At 40.3% G+C, this 14,391-nt stretch overlaps 1 protein-coding gene across 5 annotated transcripts in view; it reads right to left on the bottom strand.

The window, feature by feature from the left end:
* The window catches only part of LOC110971256 (extended synaptotagmin-2-like), a 71,969-nt gene that overhangs the window by 22,017 nt on the left and 35,561 nt on the right, over positions 1–14,391 (bottom strand). For all 5 annotated transcript variants that reach the window (XM_051953025.1, XM_051953027.1, XM_051953028.1 and 2 more), the window contains exon 8: positions 6,490–6,545. In XM_051953025.1, the coding sequence (XP_051808985.1) occupies positions 6,490–6,545 (56 nt within the window). The remainder of the gene's footprint in view (positions 1–6,489; positions 6,546–14,391) is intronic.

Genomic DNA, 14,391 nt, shown 5'->3' with positions numbered 1-14,391 from the left:
AAAGCAGCGTGCTCGTCTTTGGTTTCAAGAACTATTTATATGAGAGTCATGGGCTGAGAAACAGGCTGAAAGACAAATGCTCACTGAACAACCAGGATGTATATAAATACTCAATCCCAGCTGCTGTTCAGGAACACTGACATGTGATACTGTGACACTGGTGAGTGAGCCGACTGCTCGGTTTGTGTTTTCTATGGACATGACTCCCACATCCTGACTGGTGGTGATGATAACTGACTTCAGATTCAGAAAAAAAAACACAGTTTGGGTCCAAATTAACCAAAAGACTGCTTCACTGTATGCTTTTGCTTTAGTTTTTGGTGCAGCGAGCAACAAAATCTTATTATCTGAGGGATCAACTGCACCAGAGACTTTTTTCATCATATCACCTACAGTAAACACTGATGTTCATAAACACATCTACAGATTTGAGCTTAAGGAAGAATCTTTGCAGTTTCTGGCTAGTTTTCACTGCAATATGAAGTCCTGCACCTCTATAGAAACAACACAAGTATGGCCTAAAGGAGACACAGCTAAAAACACGGCTATAACGCATGAAATCATAAAGAAACTTGAATTTCTTTGAGTATTTGTTCATTTATTTTATAAGGTTAAAGCTGGATCTGAAACTGTTCTGAATAAGCTCTAACTGCTTTATATGTCTTCTGTCGTAGGTTGAAAGTACTTCCAATTAAAACCGTTTGAGAAAATGTTTCTGGGCGAGTCAAGCTGCACTGAACAGACCCTTTCAAAATAAAAGCATCATCCAGTTAATTAAACAATGATAGTAAAAAATGAGGTCACAAATCTGAGTGTTACTCTAGATTCTAATTTAGGCTTCATGCCCAACACAAACAAAGGTGGCATTCACTCATCTCAGATGAAAAGACAAAAGAAAGATGCAGCAAAATCAATAATGCTTTGGAATATTGTAACGCCCCCTTTACAGGCCTTAAAAAATCCATTAGGAGGCTGCAGCTTATCTGGTCTTTCTACTTGTATACAAAGCACTTAACCTTAAATTCCACTAAAATCCCAGATTCCCTGCTGCCTTCAACCCACCACGATCTTTTACTGCTGCTTTATGAAACTATACCAAACTGAAACCCAGACATTCCTTCACTGATGCTACCAAGTTGTGGTATAGCAAAGAAATCAGAGGGAGACAGGCTCAAACTGCACTTCAACACATACCTTTTTCAACCAAGCCTTCTTCTAGTACCACCTGCTACAATATATGTGAGGAAGTTTAATTGCTTTTATTTTGTTTTAGAATTATTCATCATTTTTATGCTTTATTTTACATTATTTCTATTATTAAAGCAGTTTAAGCTGCTCATGTTGCATGAAAGGTGATACACGAATATACTGCTATGGATATTTGCTGTTGCTTCACCTCTAGATGGCAGCAGCGTCCTGCATCAGAGAAGCTTCAGTAGCTTCACTACTGGAATTAATCCCCCCTGCAAGAGCTGATTCGGGGTCAGTTTTACTCCGGGATTTCCCGCGAATGCACAGTTGGTTTTTGTGTTGATGTGCTGATTCCTGAACTGCTTGTTCACTGAGCACATAACCACGACCAGATGAGAGTTCTATGGTGCTGGTCTGCCGCCTGTCCTGTCATTAAAAACACCCACTGAGGTTTCCACTCATGCCTATAAAAGGAGCTCGTTTTTGTATTGGAACAAACTCTGTGTGTGTTGCTGCATTTCCCAAAGAGAGCAGCTGAGGGTGACTTCAGGTTCTCCTGATGTTTCAGGGCAAAATGCAAATACGATTGAGGAAATATGAGTGTCCTCGTATTCAGGGAAAGAAAGAGGAGGGTGGGGCAAGTGCAGGTCTGCAGCGGCACACACAAACGATTTCCTTCAAACTTGTTGAACGAGGAAAGCTACATTTCTCAGGGTGGAGTCTTTAAAACCGCAGAGAGTTTCTCTACTGAAAACAAACACACACAAAAAAAACAACAGGAAACTATTACAGGAGGAGTAACCGAGTTAGCAGCATGGGAGGGGAGTTAACCTCCTTTAGGTTCTGTGCCAGAAGTGATGTATGTATAAAGTAGGCTTGGAGGTGCAAAAAAATTTCCATACATTATCGATACACCGCTTAATCCTTTGTAGGTTAAGGGAGGGGTGGAGTCTATCACAACTGACTGAAGGGCGACTGTAGTGGGTTGTCCACTGATCGCAAGGTTGGCGGTTCGATCCCCAGCATTCCAAGGTGCCCCTGGTTTGCTACCAATGGCAGGCAGGCACCTTGCATGGAAAAGGCATGGAAGCTCTGTCACCATTGGTGTGTGAATGTGTGTGAATGGGTTGAAAACAGCTTTGAGTACCAATAAGGCAGAAAGGTGCTATATAAGTCTAGACCATTACCACAGTGTGCCCTGGACAGGTCACCAGTCTACTACAGGGGCAACAAAACTTCAAGGACGAAAAAAAAAACAGGTGAAGTGAATAACACCGATCATGTTCTAATGTTGAGTCCTGACATCCATGTGGATGTTTGACATGTACCACCCATCTAAACATTGCAGGTCAAGGAACCCCTCAACCCCCCACTTCCCATGGCAACAGCAGTCCTTGATGCCAGTCAGCATCCTCAGCAGGACAATGCACCCCGACATCACAAAAATTGCTCAGGAGTGACCCGGGGAACGCAACAGAGGTGAAGTGTTCACCCGGGTTCCACACTCCCCAGATCCAAATCTTATTGAGCAGGATAAGCCTGATCCAGGTAGGTCCCACCCTGCAACCCACAGAATTCACTAGACATCCCCAGAGGTCCTGAGTCCATGCACCACTGGGTCAGAGAAGTTTTAGCAGTGCAAAGGAGACTAACACAATATTAGGCTGGTGGTCATAAGAAGGCCTACATACCACCCGACCCCTTCACCTATCCCAGGAGGTGGTGGGAACAGTTGGAAATGACTCCATGCTGGTTTTTCAGAGGAGCTCAGAAATCCGGAGGGAGCTTTCACTTTGAGAGGAAGCAGCTGAGGTGTTCGGGGCATCTGATTATGATGCCTTCCTTTGGGGGTTTTCACAGCATGTCCACCTGGAGGGGAATGTTGTAGACCCACAGTTTACTGGAGGAATTACGTATCTCATCTGGCCCGGGACTGCCTTGCAATGTCCAGAAAGAGATGGAAAAGGTTGCTAGGAAGAGGGACCCAAACACGCTCCCAGAGGGTAAATCCGAATGCCAGCTGTTCCCCCAATCTTTCCTCTGATGCCACCATGGGGCAGAGATTCATAATTTTTAGTGAAACACCACAATATGCTGACGTCCACTGCAGGAATCTGTGGTGCATTTAAAGACGGCCTAAAAAAGTAACTACTCTGGAGAAGGTATTTTGGAGCTGTCCCGATTGCCCTTATTGATTGTTGTGTGTTTTTTTTTTAACCCCGTAAGCTTCAGTGTACCGCCGGCGGTACACCTACTAATTTGCATAGGAATTTCAAGAATGTCCGACGGCTGCAAACACGATTATACAAACACTATACGCCAGTGGAAAGCTTAGATTCTCATGAATCCGCCGGTATAAACCACTTTCAGATGCGATTACCACAGCGGGTGAGAAAAACACATTTGTCCGACAAAAACGAATATTCATCCATCCGTTCTCTATACACGGCTTCAACGCACACAGCGCGACTCACATTTCCGGGTTTATTATTACACACAAAAAAAAAAGATTCCACAAAAAACGGCCATAATCCAACCTTTTACATCAGATGACACAAGCCAGTAAACTATTTTGTCCAAAACATGTCCTGAAGTCGGTATAAAATCCACGAATCGGTCGTTTTCAAGGAAATGCACCTCGCAATGCGTGTCCAATATTCCCCGTATTTTTCGTATTTTTTTTTTATTTAAAAATAGAATATTAGCGATTTTTTGTACTGAAAACGGCTGGAATTGACTGAAGCTTAAAGCGTTAAATCAATTTATGCTAATATCTGTATTTAATTTTATTTCAACTTTAGTGTGATGTAGTTCAGGGTTCCTGTTTCGTTTTAACTGTTGCTAAATTATTATTATTTTGAGTCACATACAAGAATTCCAGTGTACCTGTACTGTGATGTACCTGTGCAAATGGCAATAAATTCTATTCTATTCTTCTATTCTGAAAAAAAAACAACAGTTGGGTGGGCCGCAGCGGTGATTGGTTAAACTTAAAGAGGACAAAGAGCACCAGTTTCCTGCTCTAAAACTACTGTAGAAGTCATGACAAAGGCAACAGTTCTTTCTTTAACTTGGACCATGCAATGTCCTGACTTTAATATGTGTGAGACAGATTGAAAAGCTGTAGGGATGTAAAGTTAACCAATTGGCAAACACAAAAACAATGACCAAAGTGGAGGGTGTGTAGTGATAAAGCATTCATTGTGTGTATATTTCTGTTGAACAAACTTTTCCACTCTACAAGAATGACCAATGATGGCCAGCTGACTGGGTTTAGCAGGCACCATTTTCCACTTTAATGTGGAACAAAGAGCTCTAAAACATAAAAACTGAAAAAAGCTTCCTCAAGCAGTGAATGAAGTCCCATCTGTAAAATGCTTCTCCTGAATCCACCCCAACATCACATCACTGTCTGCGGCAACTCTCCTTTTTATAATCATGTTACTAAAAATACCAACACTTAGCGGGGAAAAGTAAAGGTCATAATCCATTCTGTGATCCGGTGGTTAATGTAATGGTTTCAGCAGCAGAGCCCGAGGGCCTGGCAGGCCACTCAGCCTGAGAGTCCACCGGGATCGGCCCTTCAAAGCTTCATTTTCTCATCATACTGAACAGAAAAAGGCTCTAAGAGCTCGGCTTCAGGGGTGATAATTCTGACAAGCTTTTAAAAATGTTGGAAGAGCTTCCTAGCAGTTTCTGGCTTTAATCCTCCGAACTCAATACAGTAATTTTTTAATTTGTGTCACATTTGTCATCATTGTGGGCTCATTTGTTTCTGCAATGTGAAGTCCTGAACCTCTATGGAAACAGAAAAACCATGACTAGAAGCTGAGAGAACTCTGAAATGTGATCTGTGCAGCAAAACAAAGTTATAGCCACAGAAATCATAAAAATGGAAAAACCAAAGTTGAATTTCTGGTATCATGTATTTCACATACATTGAGAAAAACAAAACAAAACAGAATTCACATCCACAACATTTTCCAAAGTTTCCACAGATGTTACCAACAAAAAATGTGGTTCTACATACTATAAATATTTAAATGTCTAATACATTTCCATACTTGTTTCCTATCTGTTACGTAAAAACACTGACCCCAACTCAGCCGAGAATCCCTGAATTTTGTCATGACTGTTTGTCACACATGGTTCCATCAAGGAGTGCAAATTGTTTTTGCTTTATAATGAAAACAGTTTACATTTACCAAATTTTACTAGGAGACATGTACAATAAAGTGGTTTTAATAAAATATCACAATTTTAAGTAACACCACGTCACAGACGAGTGGTTCAAGCACCATCTGAAAGTTGAAACTCACAAAACTGACAATTCTTTTTTGTTTTGTACAGTGTCTGGCTGGGATAAATGGTGCCATTTTGGTGATTTATTTTTTCTTGAGGTTCCTGGGAACCTGAATCTGTGTTTTTGAGAGTCATCAGCATTTAATAGCACAGAATAAAGCTCAAGGTGCCTCTTTGTCAGTGGATCACAGGGTGAAAAGGGAAACATGTTCAGCAAACTGTGGATTTCATTTGAATGTGGATTTTAAATTCATGTGCTCGGGCTCTGATAATGTGCCCAACATTTGCATGGAAAAGCAGGTTTCAGTTAGAACCTGCCGAAGTTAACCCTTATTAAAACTTCAATCCAGCCTATTCTAAGCCTGAAATATTCCCACAATGCAATGTGTTGCCTCAACTTTTCACGAGTAATGAGGTCTTGTGGTAAAAATTCAGACATTTCAGCTGAACTGTGTTTACGTGGAGCCAACATTTTCTCCAGTATTGTAACACGACTTTGGTAAGTACTTGGAAAAATGGAGCACATGTTGATTCGAGGTTTTACATTTTTTTGGCCCTTAAGTGTGTCACACGGCAAAGAAGACATTCCTGAGTTCTCTCTGCTTTTAGTCATGGTTGTATGTTTCCATAGAGGTGAAGGATTTTCTATTGCAGGAAAAATGAGTCTACAGTGGCCCAGAAAAAACGGCCAGAAACTGCTGGATTTTCAACATTAAATAGAGGTTTGTAAATCTGAGTCTTTTTCTGGAGAATGATCTTTCATTTTCCTATCGTTTACCAGCTTTGTGAGCAATTTGGCTTTTGTGTTAAAACAGAGCAACTAGAAACTGTGTTTTTCTTGCAAGTCTGAGACAGAAATGTGTTTTAAAAACTGCATATGTGCCAAATTGGAACCCAGAACAACATGGAAATAAAGCCAGCAGGACGATTCAATTGTCAGCAACCACAGGGACAATTTTTAGGAAGTATAAATTATTGTCACACTGTGTTACTTACTTGACACCGGGAATGTCCAACATGTTTGTGAGTCCCGTCCAATTGATGTCCAGCAACTGCAAGACAGAGAAGAAGTCCGATTTAGATTTAAGATAAGAAAGGCAAAAAAAGAGGAAGAAAAAGAAAAATAGTGCTGTTTCGAGTTTAAAAGGTGTCAAAAAAAGCTCCTGTCAATGAGAAAATCAGCCAAATTTAATCCAGAAATGTCAAGTTGGAGCAACATTTCTGAACGTTTAGTGATTTCTGATAAAAATGTGTGAGAAATATACAAAAATTCTGCAAAACTACAGCAATTTTGAAGTGAAACTTTGCAGGATTTCGGTCAGTTTTGTCAGAAAGCGTCATTTCTAAAGCTTTTTAAAAAAAATAAACTGATAACATCCGTTTCCTTGACAGCAGATTTGACTTTGTTACATTCACAATAGATGGTAATTGTGAAAACTTTTGATAGTGGGCTGTGAAAAAATATTTTTTGTGGCACCTTCTGACATTAAAACGATTAAATTAACTGTATTTGTCTGTTTGACAGGGACCATGCAGAATAATTACCTACACAGCACATTAAGAGGGTAGTAGGTAATAAATAAATGCATAAACTGAATGTCATGAGTAAATATATGTAATAATTCTTACTTAAATATCACTTGAGTCTCCAAAAGAGTGGAGGAAAGTGAGGAAAAATGCGACAGGAGCCCAAAACACAATAAAAAAAAAGACCCAGAAACTGCTTTGAATTGAAAGGGTTAAGCTGGTTAAACCAGGCAGTTGTTTTTATTCCCCAGTAGTTCCAAGGATTCGAGAAGAGATTCAAAAGGACTTGGATTCTAAAAGCTGGATTCACATTCAGGTCCATCTCTACTCTCATTCAAACAGTGACTCCACGACCTTTTGGCATACATAGCAAAAAAGAAAGACAAATCCAGCAGCTTTCAGCGGTTCTGGTATTGCTGATAAGCGGTTAACACCGAGCCTCTGAGTTGCACACAAAGTACACAGTGAACATTATGGACGGACGTAATCCTCGCTGCAGGGAGCTGCTTTATGTTGCCATTACATGTCGCAAGTTTGCTCAGATGACGAAAGCCAACGCTGCACGCAGCAACACGTTCCCTTCACACCGCTACAGATTCCTCAGAGGAATCGCAAAGGAAGGTTAATCAGGATTCTTGCACTCAGAATGGGGGCTTAACCTGGTTTTCTAACCCAGTTACCAGGACTGTATAGTGGCACTGGCTACCTGAGGGTCTGGAGGAGCCACATGCTGAACATATTACGGTTGCTGTACTTAGCTGGGCTGAATCACGGCACACATACCTGACACACCCTGATATGAAATGAATATTATATCACAGCCAGATCAGCTAAACAAGCAGCCTCTCTGCAGACAGCCGTGACTACAGCAGGTAGAGGAAGCAGAGTTAAAACTAGCACTGCTCTCTTGGCAGAAATTTCAGAGATGACTGTTGTGGAAAATCTGGATGAGCCGTAGTGAAAACAGTCGAGGCGCAACGGTATTTGTCTTTGTAATTTATTAAAGAATGAAAGGAGTAACAGTGAATAATAACGATGGGAAACACAGAGCGAATATTCCAGCTCCGACACCAGGCTCGTGTTCAGACAACGAATGTGTCATTCCACAATTACAATTGTTGAAAAATAAATCTTTTCTTTTACAATGTTCTACTAAGTATTCAACAAAATAGGTAATAAACTATCAAATGATTCATTGGCTCAGCTTACATGTCAGTGGTACCATTTTTATTTCATGTTTTATTTTTTTGTTTGCTAACCCTGCTCTAATCACAATAACAGAATTGCTAATCCATGCTAATGTTAGCTTTTTCTCAGGAGTAGAAGCAGGATATTTACTGCTGAGCAAGAAGACAAACGTACGGATAGAAAAAAGTAAAAATAATTTATTTTAATGCTAATAATATGCATAACAGGGTTGCATGAGGTAGAGTCAGACATTCAATCACGGCTGACAATGTTATAAAATAGAAGAGAGGATGTAGCTTTGTTCTACCCATTCTTTTGGAAAACTGTTAAGTCCCGCATTTCATGTTATTCACGAATATTCGGATACCAAAATTAATATCCGGACACCGCCGTAGCGAACGAATATTCGGATATTCAGGTCCAGCCCTACTGAACTTATTGACATTTTGTGACACAACCGTTTGTCACATTACAAATACAGTTCATCCAAGTACAAATTAAATTTTGCTACAACACTGACGGACTTTATGTTTTGCTTTTCTTGTTCGTTTTGTTGTTAACCATTTAAAAAAACATATAAGGTGATAAGACAGAAGATGAGGGACATGCATGTAGCTAAGTCTAGCTGTAATACCTAATTGCACCACCCAGTGGAGCCTCTCACATTTACTCTCATCTCATCTTTTGCTATCTGCATTTTACACTTCTCAAAATCCATTTTGCAGCCTGGAACAACAACAACCTCTGAGTATCAGCCTAATGTGCTTAAAGTTTTAAGGATTTAGATCATGCAGTTGAATGAACTGGCTAAGACTAGCACTGTAGCAACACTAGGAGACAAACGCTACATCTAATAGTGGTTCCATGTTGGCAAGTGCAATAAACAGCAGGAATACTAATGTTGAAACACAAGTGAATAGTTTTGTGATTAGTTTTTCAGTTTTGTTGTGTTTGAGTTTTGATTGCTGTGGACAAAAGAAGTTGTTTCCCCTCAATGCTATCGCATCCGACAGCATTGTGGGAGTTTAGCTAGCATTGGACCACCATGACAGAGACTTCTGTAGCAGGTAATGGCTTCCAACCAATGTTTTTATACAGGAAACAAGCCCATGTTTACCAGGACAACACTCAACAAACGCCAATTTTCTGTGCTTAAGATTGGCTTAACCACTACAATGAAAAATGGCCATTAATTCAGTAATTCATTATAATTAAAAATCATAAAATCAGCTAAAAAGATGCATTTCATCATCACCGGCATGAAGCCAAGGAGGCAGAAACAAGCAGCTACTACCAGATCTGGTTGAAACAGGCTGAGACAGAGGGCGGCTTTATCCCGGTAATCAGAATGACTTGATTTTCAGAGAGTAAACAAATCAATCAGAACTGAGCAGCAGCAATACACTGAGAGGCCGTCTCAGCCTGCAGTGCTCCTGCAGCAAATGTTCACTGACTGCTAGTCAGTGTTCATCATCACACATACACTCTGAACCGTCCAGTTCACAGGACAATCACCAGACTAATGCTGGGAAGGCGGCTGGCTCAAAATAACACCAGTCCACGGACCATAAAAGGAGCGTGAGCAGAGTGCCAGGTGTTAAGGTTAACATATATGTAGACTTACATAGGAACGACCTGATGGCAGTGCTTTTACTACACGTTATTATAGACGAAAGTATGCGCTCACCAATCGGCATATGCGAGAATCAAGAGAGAAAAGTGTGTGTATGTGTCAGCATGTCTGAGATTAAGAGGGACTGTGAAGCTGGAAAAGGTTACGAAAGAGGCTTAAAATGTCAAATGCTGGGAGCCGCCATTATAAAGCAGATGAAGAACGATGAGGAAAACTGACGCTCTAAACTGCTGAATTTTCTGCATGTATTAAGATAAATATGTCTCTCATGAGATGATACGTGTTTTGAGCATAACTTCAAATCAAATGAGTGTAATACTGTTCAGTGAGTAAACATAATAATGACATTTAAGCTTGTTGAACTGTATTGCTGATGTGAAATTCCTCCATAAGAAGCTTGAGTTTCTTTCCTGCTTTTTAGAGAAATCTTACACTGACGAACAAAGGAAATGTAGAATACAGTGAAGCAGGCCAATGTCTTTCTGTGGCCTAGTTAGCGCTCTTGATGTAGACTGTGGTGGACCACAGTGCTGCTTTGCCAGGTTGGCACAGGAAGAGAATAAACGCAGTGGGGGATTTCACACAAGAAAAACACTATCACTGAAAAAAAAATTAACATTACACGAGAGTCAATAATGCTTTTGATTCCAACATGAAAAGGAAAACATAGGAAAACTTGTGCTGTCATGCTCTTTCATAGGTCCTCTGATTATTATTCAATTTACCTGATTTAAGTTCTGACCTACTGGTGTTTGTAGGTTTCTCTGTGGGCATCAATCTACAGGTTTTCAGTGCAGAGACTAAAACTAGAAGGCTTGTTTTTCTTAGTTATTATATTATCCAAATACAGCTCTGGAAACAGAAGTATAATCAACCAAGTCCGGTTTACAGAGATGTTTCCTTATGGCACTACAAAGGATGTCCTCATCAAGTTTTTTAGTTTTGCCGATCAAATCCAAGTCATTAATTATTTCGCATCTGTTGGTATGATACCAGTTTCCTAATTAATAGATTAGCTGGAATACCTCGTTTTGCCACCAGGTGGAGCCTCTAACTGTTTAATACTGTAACGACTCCAGGGAATGTCACTCAGACTACAGGCAAGTCTGTATATTAATAAACAGAGAGGATTGTGGGGGTTTAGCTAAATAATGGGCCACCATGACAAAGGTCTGTGTACTTTACGGCCATCCGTTTTCCGGATTGATATGGGTAAACGAAAAACAGGAAACCATCCGATTTTCGATTTCCGTTTGGATGAAGGTAAACGAAAAACGGGAAACGAGCCGTGTCCCGTTTTTCGTTTGGAAATCGAAAATCAAAAAACGGAAAACGAGCCTATATCTGATTTTCTACTGTGGGTTTATTTCACACAAGTCGGGAAATAAAATACAAACCCCATTCCCTTTCGTGTGTCTCGCTTTGCCTTGGACAGTGCAGACAATGAGGCTGAAATAATGTGTATTCCCCTCATAACATGTTCTGGTAGATCCTCCTGTATCGTTTGTCTGTGTTGAGAATTTCTGAATAAATGCTATGAAGTTCTGATGATGAACAGAGGGGGGATTTAACCAAAAACAAACAAAACAAAAACGCCAATATCTGAAGATAAGATACCCTGGTGGAATTGAGTCTGGCAGTGTGATAAAATGCTCACAGTGGTGTCGATTTTACTGTATCAGAATTTGGACAGATTGCTCTAAAGATTGAATTACAGCGCGTTTGAATCTAGTTCCCACCCAGAGTGTACTGAGCCTACGTTTAGTTAGCAGGGTGATCGAGTAGCAACATCACACTTTATTACAAAAAGGAGAAGGAAAAGACATTGTTAGGCAGCACGATGAATACTTTTAACTGAGCAACACGCAATGTATAGCAAAAGCATTTATTTAGACAGAAATGTCACATGCTGCATTACCAAACATGTTTGACAATCAAAGCATGATCATAACAATCCACGTTTTGTTTTATTAATAAACTACACTGATATCTAAACACAGGATTATAACTCCACCCTTCTGAATGCATGCGCGCTCCCGCGGCAGGGGATACAATTTCTATCGGGGGTAACTACTTTGGCACAACACCTGTCCAAGGCAAAATGAGACACACGAAAGGGAATGATGTTTGTATTTTATTTCCCGACTTGTGTGAAATAAACCCACAGTAGAAAATCAGATATAGGCTCGTTTTCCGTTTTTTGATTTTCGTTTACCTTCATCCAAATGGAAATCGAAAATCGGATGGTTTCCCGTTTTTCGTTTACCCATATCAATCCGGAAAACGGATGGCCGTAAAGTACACGGACCGACAAAGCCTTCTGTGACACTTAATGGTCTCCAGCCAGAGTTTGTGTGCTTAAGACAAAGCAGGATTGACCAGGACAAGACAAATATCAACTGTAGTGAATTTGCTTTATTAATCAATTAACTCATTGGCTGCCAGCCGTTTTCAGAGCAAAGAGCCCCCTACTGCCAGAGTTTTTAAGAATTTTGACAGATTTTTCAAGACCTACAGAATATCAAGTTTTTAGACTACATAAACATTGAAACTATCGAAAGAAAGTGTAGATTCTCTTCTTTCATCAGGAAAAAAAAGTTTGTTTCTAGCATTTTCGGTTCTAAAGTTATCGGCAGCAGAACATAGGGTAGTTTCAGCAAAAACACCTGTTTTTGACCAAAAAACAGAGAAAACGAGCTTTTTTTGCAGAGAGGCACATCAATCACTTTGATGCCAATATTTTTTGGTTTAGTGACATCCCACACAACTGAACAGTTGTTTACTCAAATGAAACAACAAGAATAACTCGGAAAAAGCATTTTGAGGTCAACTTTTTAACCTTTTGTTAGCTAAATCATTTATTTACAAACAAACAACACAAGTCAACATTTTGGTTCAGAACAATACATCTTACAAAATTTAAACAAAACATTTTTAGGTGTGTGTGTGTGTGTGTGTTGTGTGTCTGTGTGTGTATGTGTGCTCTCTCTAAACTCATTTGACTCGGCTTCGTCAGATGAGCTCAAGAGAGCGGTGGTGGCGAAACCGAAACCGAAACCTAGCGCGGCTTTGATCGCCAGCGGCTGTTGTCAACGGCACTTTTTGCTGTCGGCCCACCATGGTCACTGTCTTTGTCATTTTTTTGGCCCACCGCAACACTCTCACGTTCCAAAACTCCAGGATTTTCACCGACAAGCTCCGCCAGACTGTCCTGCAGCCCCCCCAGTCAAAAAACATGATTGACGTCTATAGACGTCAATGGCAGCGAATGAGTTAATTATTCTTTGACGATGATGCTTTCATTAAGAGAATTATTCAAAGTTTTGTCATGTGACAGCAAGTGTAAACATCACATCAGGCTTTGGTTCCTGCCAACTGATCGGCCTTGATCTCAATGCCTGAAATCGTCTCTGAACGTCTCGTCACAACGATTTCTTTACGGTTTTATTTGAATAAAACATGATGATGAGGATTCCTGTAAGACCTTTTTTTGTGAATCAGTTGCACTATTTCAATATCTAAAATACTGTAATTGTGAGATTGCAGCTACATCTCACAATCACGGTCAGCCGGTGCAGACAGGAAAGTGAGAATAATGCTTCAAAGATTACAAAAATAAACACTTTAAACTACGTGAACTCCATCTGCTTCTAAAGACAATGACATGTTGTCAAAATCTATTGCGGAATCAAGTAAGTAGCTGTTCCAAATAATCAAACTGCCTCCCTCAAGTTCTTGTGTCACAAAAATCCCCAAAGGACAAATGTTTCATTTTCCCAGCACAGACAGAAAAAGAAGCTTTCTGTCAAAGCTGCAAAACACATTCTCTGCTGGCCCACAAGGGCAAAATGCATTGGCAACCACATAATCTAATGATGCGACGTGGAACTATCGCTGCACAGAGTTCATATTAAACCAAAGCAGCACTTCAGTAGCACACCTCTGTATAGAAAGTAGTCGGATCTTTACACATGACCTCACACATTCCTCATACAGAGTGAAAGCGTTCTTCTTCTTCTAGCTGCTGGCAGCCGTAGCAGCAAGACGTTCAGATAATGCAGACCAGATTATAACCAGACCGTGGCTGGTATGCGAGTCTGTGATGTCACTGAAACAACACACCACAACAACCCTCCATTGTTACGAGCCAACTCAGGGCAAGTAAAGGGATTCCTGCAGCCTCCCAGCCATAATTTTTTATATATAGTTTTAGCCTTAAACAACCCATGCATCCCAAACAGAATGCTTTTTGTGTTTTTCTAACTACACACTAAAGCTGCCTATACAAAGCTTGCAGTGTTGCATGCACAAGACTTTCCTGAGTTCTCTCTACTTCTCGACGTAGTTTTCTTGTTTCCATAGAGGAGCAGGACTTAACATTGCAGCGAAAACATGACCGGAGGACATTAAAAAAAAAAAACAGGTCCACAAACATGCTTGGAGTTCAGAGGATTAGATTTGAATTTTAAACTGTTGGTGAATTTTGAGAGCAACCTACCAGACCCCGAAGGAAATGGACAAAACTCCCTGGACATGTTTAATTACTTAAT

This window comes from Acanthochromis polyacanthus, chromosome 9 (assembly GCF_021347895.1).
Source record: "Acanthochromis polyacanthus isolate Apoly-LR-REF ecotype Palm Island chromosome 9, KAUST_Apoly_ChrSc, whole genome shotgun sequence".
Taxonomy (NCBI): domain Eukaryota; kingdom Metazoa; phylum Chordata; class Actinopteri; family Pomacentridae; genus Acanthochromis; species Acanthochromis polyacanthus.
The sequence above is the reverse complement of the archived record's forward strand: the minus strand, read 5'-3'. Positions and strand labels throughout refer to the sequence as shown.